Consider the following 13,919-nt stretch of genomic DNA (forward strand, 5'->3'; position numbering starts at 1 on the left):
TTTTGCTTTAACCACTTCTTTATAGCTTGGTATATAGTAGGCACCCAATAAATACACATTCATTATTAGTGACAATGAAATATGGTGCTACCACTAAGGCAGAAATCTATATCTAATAAATCAAGAAATGCATTTACTCTTTGACCATGGCAGTCACACTTCTAGTCATTGTCACTAGACTTATCAATAGAAATATCCAAATAAAGAAGAGAGAGCAAAAGAACAGAAAAAAGAAAAAGAAAAAAAAAATCCTCAGGTACTGCTGGATCAATGCCAAAAGTTCTAACATATATGTAGTTGGCATCCTAAAATAAAATGAGAGAGAAAATAGGACAGAAAAATTTTTGGAAGAAATAATTACTGAAAAATTTCACATTAAGTAAAAATCATAACTTTGCAAATTCAGAAAGATCATTGGACTTCAGAGAGGATAAAAACAAAGAAAGCTATGCCTACATGGATCACAATCAAACTGAAAATTAAGAGAAAGACAAAGGAGGCAGGGAGATGAAATGCAAGTGTCTCTAAGTTAATCAAGACTCACATGTTTTCTTCTAATTGCTAAGTATATTCATTTGTATACCCTTAGCAGAATTAAATATCATCATTCACAACGCTGAAATTTGAAACTTATGAAAACTTCAACATGATCCTTTTCATGAGGAACACAACCTTGTAAATTATTCGTACATATTAATTATAAATCTTTATATTCCTGTTGAAAATGAGTTAACATTTATTAAAATAGGCCTATAATAAGGCTCGATTAGGTAGAAAAATCTTTCCTGTCAGAGAAAGTGAGAACGGGATCAGGAGGAAGGGGGAGGGGAGATGGGAAATGGTTTTAGAGAGCCAGCCCATTTGGGAAGAAGGTGAGACTGGTAGAGACTAGCTCTGTCCCTGGAGCCCTGGTATAAATGCTTCCCTCCAGGGTTTCACAAAAGAGTATAAACAGCCCAACTCCTGACCCACAAGCCAAGTTTTATTATGTATCTCATGTCCTCTGTTCCTGGAGACTGCGCCTAAGGCTGGTTAGGTTCCCAGATCAAGGTAAGGACTGGGCTGGTGTTCTGTCCCCAACAGGCCAGAGGTGAAGGGACTCTTGGAGGCTATGGATACTTGTGGACAAAGAGTGCTGAAGACCAGAGGCACAAATCTGATTGGTTCTAGCAGATGGAAAATGAGGTCTGGGAGGGGAGCTGAGAATGTATGGGCCAGATGCAAGTTCCTGAAGGGTGGCAAATCAGGAGAAGTAATTCAGTCAACGGCAGATGCCCTCATAGTTCGACTAGAGATGAGAAAACACATGGAGGAGGGCACTCGTGGGGATGAGCACTGGGTGTTATGTGGAAACTAATTTGACAATAAACTATTTGTAAAAAAAAAAAAAAAGAGAGAGAGAGATGAGAAAACAGAAACACATTTACTTAAACTACGGACACCTCCTGGAAAACCATGAAAGGAGCCTTGAAAATGGCAGCAAACTGGTGACCTGCCCTAAGCCAGATGTTGGAGGGAATTTTGGGAAAGGGGCCATGGCATCTCGGTGGGTGTGAAAACTAGGAGGCAATTTTCCTCCCCAGAAAGAAAAATCGCAGTGGAAAGAATAATGTTCATGAGCATAAGATTTTATCTTAGCCCTTGAGCTAGATATTTTAAGATATCTCTTCATTTAATTTATTCAGAAACCCTAGAAAGAGGGTATTTTATTATTGGCTGCCTTTCTTCTTCATTCGGGTGAATGTGGGATTAGACATGGCTATCTTCTCAGGAGGTGCCCTCTGAGCCCATTACACCTAAAACATTTTATTGGTCCCATCTGCTTACCTACCTGCCACAGCCTCAAGCTATACGCCCAGTTAGGATTCACACACAGGGCCTGATGCCTGAAAAACAGCCCATACTCCAAATAAGCCTGCTGCACGATTAAGCTAATGAATGAAGGAAAGTATACTAGGAAGCAAGTGGTAAAATTTCATGTTAGTTTCTATCAGAAAAATCTTACAAATATCAAGTACTGCAACTCCCCTTCTCCAGAAATAATGCCTTTCTGTTTCCACTTTCAGTCATGTCTAGGCTTAGCTCCCCAAGGTATGAACACGAGACTCACAAGTCTTGTTACCTCTTAAAGTTCTCTTGATCCTCTTCACAATTGAGCAAACTATGCAATGAAGTCAGGGAACTTTCAAACTCATTTCCATCAATTATTGATTGGGAAGTTGAGCAAGTGGTTCATATTCTCTGAGTCCCTCTTTAGGTGTGAAATGGAGACAATATCCACTCCCTAGAGTGGATGTCTGCTCCCTATATGAAGAGCATACAAAATACACAAGTAACATGCATACTGCAATCCTTGGCTTAAAAGAATGCTTAACAAATATTAGTTTAATTCCTCTGTGACTGCATTATTTTCAAATCCATTATATTTCTGGAACACAACTTACCTTTTAACATCCAGTTTCTCAGTGAATTGCTGTTCCAATAAACCTTCACAGGTCATCATTCTACACTACTAGCTTCAGGACATCTGATGGCTGCATCCTGTGTGAAGGGTGAGGTCTAAGTGGGAAGTTGTGATCAGGCTCTTCACTGTCTGTGCAACCCCTCCCTGCCTCTCAAGCACTCCCTATGCACCTGTCACGCTAAGCTGGCATTGTTTCATGAACATACTACACATTGATCTATATATTCACCGTTTCTCATGCTGCCTCCCTTCTCTTTTCATTCTTCACTTTATGATAAACTAGTCAATTTCAAGGTCAAGTTCAAATACCATCTTGTTACAGCCTCCCCAGACATGTATAACGATTTTCTCTCCGCATTCATAATCCTCTGTTTGAAAGTGAAATACATACTAATTACCTCCTACTTTGATTAGTTGGAGATAAGTTTATTTGGCTGTCACTCATTGGAACTCAGACTATATTCTTCAGTTTTGCAAATTTCCTATTATTTGCAACTTCTGAGAAAATGGAGGTGACTTTACAAAGAATTTTAATATACTAATTAATATAATTCCCCTTACAAATATACTAAAGGTAATATATATTTTCTCCTCTCAGTGTGAATAGGAAGTGAGGTCCTGAGAGATCTTCCCAGGCATGAATTCCTTAAACCACACTGCTGTTAGCCACATAGTCTTCCATTTGCTGGGCATTCCTGGCCTTGAGGACCAGCACATGTGGATTTCCATCCCTTTCTTCATTTCCTACATCATCACCCTGCTTGGGAACAGCCTGCTCATCTGCATTATTCTCAAAAAGCGCAGCCTCCACGAACCCATGTACCTCTTCCTCTGCATGCTGGCAGGAGCAGACATTGTCCTCTCCACGTGCACAGTACCTCAGGCCTTGGCCATCTTCTGGTTCCATGCCCGGGAGATCTCCCTGGATCGCTGCATCACTCAGCTCTTCTTCATCCATACCACCTTCATCTCTGAGTCAGGCATCTTGCTGGTGATGGCGTTTGACCGCTACATTGCCATATGCTACCCACTGAGATACACCACTATTCTTCCACGTGCACTGATTGGGAAAATTGGTGTGACTATCTCTCTGAGAAGTTATGGTACCATTTTCCCCATAATATTTCTTTTGAAAAGATTGACTTTCTGCCAAAATAATATTATTCCACATACCTACTGTGAACACATTGGCTTGGCCAAATATGCTTGTAATGACATTCGCGTGAACATCTGGTATGGATTTTCCATCCTAATGTTAACAGTGGTTTTAGATGTTGTGTTAATTTTTGTTTCCTATGTGCTGATTCTCTGTGTCATCTTCCGCATCCCTTCCCGAGATGCTCGCCACAAAGCTCTCAACACATGTGGTTCCCATGTCTGCATCATTGTCCTCTTTTACGGGCCTGGGATCTTCACCACCCTTACTCAGCGGTTTGGACGCCACACTCCACCTCATACCCACATCTTGTTGGCTAACGTCTGCATGCTTGCCCCACCTATGCTGAATCCCATCATATATGGGATCAAGACCAAGCAAATCCAAGAGCAGATGGTTCACGTGTTGTTTACAAAACAGAAATTACTTTGGTTTAAGAAATGAGTTTTCAGAATCTCTAGCTGTCTGTGAAGTGGCCTATGGAAGTAATGGGTGGGAGATAAGAGCTGAAACACTAAGGAAAAGCTCAATGATTTCTGTCTCTGGAGTAAGATCACCAGGAAGGTTGGAGGACTCACTCCTTCATGCTCAAAACAACTGAGCACGACACCATATTGGATTGAGCAAGCCCGCTCCTGCAAAGACCCTGGGACAGGATGCATTGATTTTCAAAAGTCATATGTCCTTAATGACTCTAACATGATCTTTGGAAATGGATGAAGCAAGAGCAGTGCTCTGTCCTCGAATTTTGTCCAGCAATTCCTCACTGAGTTTCTCAAGCTCTGAGACACCTCATGATGGTTCTAGACAATCACGTATTATATATATCACAATTTATTTATCCACTCACCCATGTTGGACATTTAAATTGTTTCTGTATCTTGACCATTGTGAATAATGCAGCAATAATCATGAGACTGCATATATCTCTTTGATATCCTGTTTTTTATTTCCTTGTAGTATATACCCAGATGTGGTATCTATTGGGTCTACTAATACTACTACCAAACTAAATACTATATCAAGAAAATAAAGTTTCATCTTAAAAAGCCAGTGCATAAAATTTTCATTATAGAATACTTGGAAAATATTTAAATGTATAAATAAGTTCCTTTTATGACTCATGTTTATTATATAATTCCATTTTAACTCTTACTTTAATGTTTTACATGTTTGAAACTGAACTATGTGCAAAATCTTAAGTCCTATTATTTTCCTATAGATTTCTAACAAGTATTTTATTATATTTGAAACATGGTTTAACAAAATTTTACTAGCTCAAATCATAACAATTTAGATGTTTATCATAATGTAAATAATCATTCCGTATTTAGCAATATTTTACATTTTGCAGCTTCCAAAGAAGGAACATTCTTTGAAAATATTTCCTCTTTTAATCAAAAGAAAGCCGGAGTAGCGATACTTATATCAGACAAACTGGACNTATATATATTATAATTACCAATAATTATACTCAAGAGACATAATTATTACTATTTATAAAATATTTTGTCAGTTAACCTTATTTTCATGTATTAATATATTGTATAATGATTTGTACATGTTAATGATTTGCACATGAAATTAATTTATTATTGCTAGTATATTTTTATGTATAAAATATATTTCAAAATCCATATTTTAGCTAACTAGTAGATTCTTTTATTTTCTGTTTTATTTATTTTTGTGACAGAGTACAATCAGGGGAGGGGCAGAGAGAGAGGGAGACACAGAATCCAAAGTAGGCTCCAGACCATGAGCTGTCAGCACAGAGCCCGATGCTGGGCTCGAACTCATGAATCACGAGATCATGACCTGACCTGAAGCCAGACACTTAACCAACAAAGCCACCAAGGCACACTCGCTAAATAGTAGATTCTTAGATGCTTATTTTCAAATGATTGCCAGCATCAATGATGTTGACATAAATATAATTATGTATAAACCTTTGTCCTCTATGTTATTTTTTTATATGTGATAGATTCTTGAAATTTTTTATTTACATTTGATATGCTCCTAGCCAGGTTGAATATGTACAAAGTGTTAAGAAAATACACATTATAAATACTAGGATTGTTTATGGTTTTTAACCATGCTGAAAATAATTAAATGGAAATTTGTTAAATTAAGACAGTGTGAATTAAATTACAATTTGAATCACATGATTTTAGCTAGCAGAAGTTTCTTTATATATTTCTATTTCTGCAAATATGACAGTCTTCTTTCAAGAGGTGGAAGTACATAATCAAAGTGTCCATGGCAATGTTCAGCTGTCAAATTCCAACGAGAGTGGAATCCTGAGCAAGGTGGAAAGTTAGAGATTAATGACACAATCCTAACCTGATCAATCTGTGATCCTCAGGGAAAAGTTTATAACCCAGCAAAGTAGGGCTGAAGGGCAGGGGTTTGGGTGACCCATTGTAAGGAGGGAAACAAGAGAACAATGAGGAGTTTCACCAAACAAATGAAAAGATGGCATTATTACAGGATTTAGGGTGCAGACTAGTTTGGGGGGAGTATAAGTAAATCAGTGTTTTGGAGGATTCAAAGCAAAACAAGGGTGTCTGTCTATAAAAGGATTAACATAAGTTATTGAATCTTGTTTTAGAACTCAGCTGCCTGAGAGAAAATGGGTAGCTAATCTGTTTTGATTGGCCTTGAATGAACTTACTTTACAAATTTTGGATCCATATCTATACTTTCCTACTTTGGGGCATGTAATTTAAATTGGGTGATCAGAGACATTTTCAATGAGGAAAAGACATTTGTGCTGCAACTTATCTGATAAGCAGTGAGCCAGAGAAATGTAAGCAAGGAGAACATTTGGTGCACTGGACAAAGAAAGTTCTATGAGCCTTTACCTGAACTGAGAAGACTTAGAAAAAAAGAAAGTCAAGGTTGTAGAAGGGAGGTAAGGTAAGTGAGGTAAAGAGGAGTCCAAGTGTGGGGTACAATATGCAAATTTAAGACTTGAACATCTGACTTCTAGATTCCCCCCTCTCAGTTGATTATTGGAAAACTTCCGGGAGGTATAGGAGAAAACTGATGCCATGGGAGCAGAGTCAACAGTTCAAGAAGAGAGCAGTCAGCCATTTTCCAGTGCTGTTTAGAGGCTGAGCAAGATGAAGTGATGCAAATGACCACTGACATCTGAAACACACAAACTGCACCATTATTGCCCATGTAAGAAAGGCTCTGTTATCTGGAGTATAGGGCAACATGCCACTACACTCCCTTCATGAGAAACAATTGAAATTGTTAGTTGAAATTGTAGGCTTTTGACAAATAATCAGAGGTGACTAGATTCACTCTGACAGGATTGATAAAGTGAAAAATGGTCTGGAAATTTCTGATGTTTTTTTATCTTAAACTTTATTTATTTTGAGAGAGAGGGAGGGAGAGGCAGAGAGAGGGAGGGAGAGAGGAAGGGAGAGAGGGAGAGAAGGAGAGAGAGGGAGAGAGAGAGAGAGAGAGAATCCCAAGCAGGCTCTGCACTGGCAGCACAGAGCCCGATGAGGCCCTTGAACTCAACAAAGCATGAGATTATGACCTGAGCTGAAGTTGGACACTTAACCAACTGAGCCACCCAGACCCCCCTGGAAATTTCTGATATTGTTAAAAATCACAGTTATTAGGGATTTTGGAGAAAAACAAGTAGCCACAAGAAGCTCACTATACAGGATAACTAAGACACTAATTAATGCTTTTGTCTTGATATAACGGAAATAATGTACCATAAGAGAAAAAAAACTGAATGCTAAGTAAATTTATTAGGTTCAGGAGTGTAATCTTAATATTTACAATACAAAGGGATGTTGGTCCCTTTATCTTGTGCATATTCTTGATTCAGGTAAGACTCAAAGGAAACTATATCATGTTGCGCTTTATATATAGTTAATACAAGTTGAGGGAATCCTTAAAAGCCAAAATTAAGTGAATCTCAAAGTATAATGAATAAAATCTGTGGCCATTTTTAAATTCCGATGGAAACGTAGAAATAGTATGTCTTGCTGGCCCAAAGGCATAAATATTTAATCAAGCCACGTGTTATACCTTTATTATTTTTGTGTTTTCAAGGCAAGTATTAACAGTTTCTTAGAACCTTTGTTTTGGGTATATGATAAGGCACAGCATGATAATGTCTCCATTGTTACAACTAGAAAAAGACAACAACTAAATTGCAAAAACCATACATGAAGACATCAGAGAGCCAGGAAAGCAACAGAAACCAGATGAGCAAAAATTCAAGACACAAAAGAACCTTGCAAAAGCAAGTTGACAACTGTCAACCACCTTTTCTTCCAGGAACTATTTGCAAATTCTGGGCCTGGGCTAAGGGTCAATCTTGGTCCTAGCAGAGGGCTTCTCCTGGTAAAAAGTGAAACTCACAGAGCTTTTCAGTGGCCAAACAGAACTACAGTCAAAATTTCCAACTTTGGAGGCCTCAAATGCACAGCTATATTTTCCTATGGGACTGTGTCTGCACTAGATGCTGGGGAACTAAGCCAAGAAATTCTAAAAGGCAAGAATAAATCTCTTACATTCCTAAGAGTGATTCCTAAGAAAGAAAGACCTAGCAGGGTGAAGGAGCTTGACTGGACTATACCCTAACCTCTCATTTCTGTCATTTTGCAAATTTTGAAGCTGCATGGAGTCTTTTGGCTAAAGACGTAAGCTAAAAAATCTCTGAAAGGAAGAAATCACTCACAGTTTTTAAGACTAAGAAGAGGGCCTTCCAGGATCTGAACTAAAATCTCTGAAGAGTTCTTCCCTAGAAATAAGGGCCCAGGAGATTAATGTGATTAACCTGACCTTGACCAGGTCCAGGCCTCCCTACATGAGGTGATCGGCTACTGGCCTTATCCCTATACCAGAGAGGGAGAAAACACTTCTGAAGGAAGATGCCTTTATCTTCAGCCTCTATAGGATTTTTATTAAAACATCAAGCATAAAATTAAAGTCCTGGACATAGAAAGAAGAAAAGTATTGTGATCAGTGATCACGGGGGAAAAAGAAAGCCCGAAAACAAAACCAGACTGTCAGATGACCTAGTAATTAGATAAGGTTATCAGTCAAAGATTATAGAACTTTAATGACTACTGTCTTTAAGACAGCAAAATATGATGAGATTACTTGAGAGTTTGAAGGATTCATCCAGAGAATTAAAATCTGGAAAAAAAAAAACTTAAATGGATATTATAGAACTGAAAAACACAATTCTCTGATAATAAGCATTTAACTGAGAAATTAAAATAAACAGATTTGGCAGAGCAGAATGAGAAGATAGATTGATACAAATATCAAAATCTGAAGTAATAGAGAGGAAAAATGATGGCAGAAATAAAAATAAATGAGCATAAAGCACAACATAGACACATTCAAAGTATGTAATATAAATATGTGGAGAGAAAGGAGAGAAAATGCGGCAGAAAAAGCATTCAAGGAGATAATGGATGGAAACTCTCCAGAACCAGTGAAAGGTATAAATTTACATTTTCAAGAAGCATACATGCAAGCAAACCACACGTGGACACATGGTAGTAAATGTTCTGACAAAATAAAAAGACAACAGGAAATCATAAAAGTAGCCAGAGATAAAGGCACAATACATCCAAAGGAACAACAATAAAACTTTCAGGAGAATTCTCAATATAAAAGGTAAAAGATGACAATAGAAGGAAGTTTGTAAAGTTCTGGGGTTGGAGGGAACCCCTGCAAACTAAAATTGTATACTGATAACTTATCCTTTTAAAAATGAACACAAGGGGCACCTGGCTGGCTCTGTCAGAAGATCATGCAACTCTTGATCTTGGGATCATGAGTTTGAGCCCCACATTGGGTGTAGAGATTACTTAAAATAAATAAATAAAATTTTTAAACGAAGGCAAAGCTAAAACATTTTAAGATAAGCACCACCTAGATAATTCATCTCTTGCACTCTTGCATAAATGGAAGTATTAATGAATGGTGTTTGCTAATACCTCTTTTCATGTTTATTTGTTTCTATGGGTAGAAGCATTATATTTTGTTAATATAATAATGGTGTGGCATACTTCAAAAGCAGTAAAATATCTTTAAAAATATTAGACCTTAAGTGGTAAGTAACACATAGATATATCAACTATATGTTGGTGGAGGATTGTCTGTACGACAAACAATTTGAATGACCTCCATATCTCTTTCTTAAAATTCTTCACTTAATCTTTTTTGGTAAACCATGTTCATGGAATAAATGTTAGAAAATTCCAACTAAAATTATTTTTAAAAGTAACGTGAATCTTATATACAGACCATTCATATGATATCAGCATAGATTGACGAATACAGGCATAGGAAAATATATTTTAAAAGACAATACTTAACTTTTGATCTCCAATGTATTTCTATCTGTTATAAACATATTTAGGGCATGGTTCTATCACCAAAGACATAGACCCACTAGGTGTGCTGCACTATTGTATTGCACTTAATACATGTCCTATCATTAATTTAGATAGTGTTACTCTAGAGAAAACATTTCTTATTCCTCACCATAATTTTTGGTTAATTACTCCTTAATATATTATTATGTATATGATGTTTTTAAGCCAAGCAGTGATGTTTTTAAATATTTATTTCTAAACAATTAACAGTATGAAAAAAATATCATGAACATAAGAAATAATAAGAAAAGAATATTTCAGCAACCCACCAAGAAGCGCTACTCTCTCCAGTGTATATTATTCCATTAGCTAGTATTTGCTTATAGAGGTATAAGTGACCAAGTGGTGTACTTATCTACTTCTCCAACCTATGAATAAAAACCTAAGCACCAAAAGGCCCTAATATCCAATGACTGATTTGAGGTTTTAGAAGAAACATGAACCAAAATTGTTCTGATGTAATTGCTCTAGAAAAACCAATACCTGGGGTCACTTAAGTAGTTTCTCAGCTGTACAGTCCCACACTCTGATGCTAAAGTTCACCTCATGCATGGACAGAATTATTGCGAAAAGTGCAATGTTAGTTTCCAGCATCACATTTATTTCTGTATTCTAAACACATGAGCCGCCTGGTCCCGGATCTGTTTAGTCCTGATTCCATAAATGATGGGATTCATCATAGGTGGAGCCAGATTATAGACATTGACCAGCAGAACATGGATGTGGGGTGAGACATGGCGTCCAAATCGCTGCACGAGGACAGAGAAGATACCAGGTGCATAAAAGAGGAAAATGATGAAGACATGGGAGCCACATGTGTTGAGAGCTTTGTGGCGAGCATCTCGAGATGGGATGTGGAAGACAGCATGGAGAATCAGCACATATGAAATAAAAATTAGCACGATGTCTAAGACCAATGTTGACATTAGGACAAAAAGCCCATACCAGATGTTTACTCGTATGTCATTACAGGAAGCATGGGCCAAGACAATATGCTTACACGCTGTGTTTGGGAAGATGTTACTTCCACAGAAAGTTAATCTTTTCAAAAGAAATATTGTAGGGAAAATTGTACCATAACTTCTCAGAAAGATGGTCACACCGATTTTCCCAATTAGTGAACGTGTAAGAATAGTGATGTATCTCAGTGGGTAGCATATGGCAATGTAACGATCAAATGCCATCACCAGCAAGATTCCCAACTCACAGACGAAAGTGGAAGTGAGAAAGAATACCTGAGTGATGCAGCGATCCAGGGAGATCTCCCCAGCATGGAACCAGAAGATGGCCAAGGCCTGAGGTACTGTGCACGTGGAGAGGACAATGTCTGCTCCGGCCAGCATGCAAAGGAAGAGGTACATGGGTTCAAGGAGGCTGCGCTTTGTGAGAATAATGCCGATGAGCAGGCTGTTCCCAAGCAGGGCGATGACATAGGAAATGAAGAAGGGGATGGATATCCACACGTGCTGCTCCTCTAGCCCAGGGATGCCCAGCAAGACTGTGTGGCTAATACCAGTGTGGTTTAAGGTAGCCATGCCTGGGGAGTCCACTGGACTCCACCATCTGTATGCAAAGACAAGAGAAAATACAGATTACATTCAAAGAATTATAAGCACTTTTGGCACCTTCCTGATGCCATTCAATTCAGAGAATGCCAGGAGCTGTGTTATATAGCAAAATGGAAAGACATGGTTTTTCTGTAAATGAGAGCCTAATCACAAAACAGGATAGATATTTATATAAGTGAAGAAAATCAAGTTACTATCTTAGTTGTACAAAATAAAATGAATACAATAACATAAGAGAAGTGACACTTTCTGTATTTGTGAAGTTTTTTGAGAATAATAATACAATTTTATTCTACAGAGAGAGTTACCCCTATTCAGGGCACTTCTCACCACCTGCATGATATATCTCTCAAGTTACTCCCTTCCTGCTTCCAATGACGATGTAATCAGTAAACCTATCTTGGGGAAAGGAGCAAATCTGATTCCTATCAATGAGTCCACAATTGATGGTGAACATTCTGTGGTTTGGGGAGTGTCTTTTCCCTGTCCAAAACCTAGCACACCAAACACGGCATAAGTCTTCAAAACGTTTAACAAAACAACCCAGTGACAAATATTGGATGGGTGTGAAGTCATGACTAAGCCTTAATAAATACCTTAAATGTTTATAGTAGTCAAGACCTGAGGCCTACATAGAACCTTATTGTAAGAAGTCATGGTTTGTTGGCACAATAAAGGCTAAAGAGCCCTTCAAACTCAGAGTTGCTTCATTCTCCCCTTTGTGATAGCATTTTCCATTCTACTGGGACTTTCCACAGTTGTGACTCTGGTCCTGTGGTGTGCTGGTAAACTGGCTCATCAGTTCATACATACATACATACATACAAATATTTAAAAACAAAGCCTAGCTGTAGTATTTGTCAATTTCCATGATGTACATACTCCTAACTATGGCCCATTTCAATCTACTAACATAATTGCACTAAAAATGGAGTCTGAAAGAAGTACACACAACTGCACAAACTTTGTATTTTGTGAATGTGTATAAATGGCTCCAGCACACAACTGCTCTATTCTTTCCAACTGAGTCTATGTAACTCCAAAAAAAAGGTCCTGATATTTTTAACCTTTTATTTTGGGCCCCATCACATCGAGTGAGGAGCAGGTCTTCCCCCTGAAATTTCACCCCTCAGCAATAAAATTTCACTCACGAGCTTCAAATTGAGTTCTCAAGGGCTAAAAGCAGATTTGTCACAACAGGACTTTCTGAGTGATGGCAACCAGGGAGCTGAGAGTTTATGCACTTGCCTGAGGCCCTCACGGACAATTTCCCCACGGAGCACAGAGAGCTGCCTTCTCAGCAGCGCCCTCTCTGACCCCTATAATCAGATCACGTCACTAAGGCTCTCCAACCCTGATTTCCAAGAAAAGGGGTGAATTTCACATTTAGATATAATGTTACTTGTTGATTTTACACAGATGCTACTCATCAGGTTAAGGAAATTAAGGTTAAGGTTAAGAAGGACCCTTAGAGTCCTACTTGCTGAGTGTTTACCTTGAGAGGATTGTGTATTTTGCCAAATGCTTACTTTTCATTTTACAACTTGAAAAAAAAAAAAAAAAAAAGAAAGAAAACTTCTACAGCCGCATTTCCTTCATCGCCCCCTGTCTCTGCCATGGCTGTCATATGTTTTATATCTATTTACACATTATAAACTCTCATGAACAACATTAAATGTTTTACTGTAAATAGTCACTTGTATGTAGAGAAATGATGAGAATTAATTTTTATATTTAACCCAATATATACAATTTCTGATACACTTGACTTCTTCCTCAGGAAACAAATTTCCATGTAGTGTCATTTATATCATTTCCTTTCAGCCTCTAGTCCCTTATTGTTAGCATTCCTCACGTTGCAGTTTCCTGACAACAAATTTCTCAGTGTTCTTTTGTTTAAATACATCTTTATCTCAGCTTCTTTTTGAAGGGTATTTTGCTACAGATTTCTGGGTCAGCAATTCTTTTATTTATTTCTGCACTTTTAAGATTTTTTTTTTTATTCTTTTGTCCCCAACAGTCTCTTAAAAATTCAATGGTAGAGGTGCCTTGTGGCTCAACCATTTAAGCATCTGACTCTTGATTTCAGCTCAGGTCATGATCTCATGGGTTCATGAGATGGAGCCCCAAGTAGGGCTCTGTGCTGACAGCGAGGTGACTGCTCAGGATTCTCTCTCTCCCTCTGTGCCCCTCCCCCGTGCTCTCTCAATCTCTCTCTCTCTCTCTCTCTCTCTCTCTCTCTCTCTCTCTCCCTCTCTCTCTCTCTCTCCCTCCCCCAACCCAGCTGTCTTTTAGTCTCTCGCTCTCTC

General features: G+C 38.1%; 2 protein-coding genes across 2 annotated transcripts; one reads left to right on the plus strand and one right to left on the minus strand.

Moving 5' to 3' along the window:
• Positions 1-3,101: 3,101 nt before the first annotated feature.
• On the plus strand, positions 3,102-4,064 carry LOC144230044 (olfactory receptor 52B4-like). Its single transcript, XM_077762263.1, has one exon. It carries the CDS (start codon positions 3,102-3,104, stop codon positions 4,062-4,064), a length of 963 nt encoding a protein of 320 aa, XP_077618389.1.
• A 6,577-nt stretch (positions 4,065-10,641) lies between these two features.
• LOC144229998 (olfactory receptor 52B4-like) lies at positions 10,642-11,577 on the minus strand. Its single transcript, XM_077762157.1, has one exon. It carries the CDS (start codon positions 11,575-11,577, stop codon positions 10,642-10,644), a length of 936 nt encoding a protein of 311 aa, XP_077618283.1.
• Between the last annotated feature and the right edge of the window lie 2,342 nt (positions 11,578-13,919).

The sequence above is a fragment of the Crocuta crocuta genome, unplaced genomic scaffold, assembly GCF_008692635.1.
Source record: "Crocuta crocuta isolate KB4526 unplaced genomic scaffold, BGI_CrCroc_1.0 scaffold306, whole genome shotgun sequence".
NCBI lineage: Eukaryota > Metazoa > Chordata > Mammalia > Carnivora > Hyaenidae > Crocuta > Crocuta crocuta.

Bases quoted from the DNA above. Each gene is read 5' to 3' on its own strand.
- LOC144230044 (XM_077762263.1), top strand. From the start codon at position 3,102: ATGAATTCCTTAAACCACACTGCTGTTAGCCACATAGTCTTCCATTTG.
- LOC144229998 (XM_077762157.1), bottom strand. From the start codon at position 11,577: ATGGCTACCTTAAACCACACTGGTATTAGCCACACAGTCTTGCTGGGC.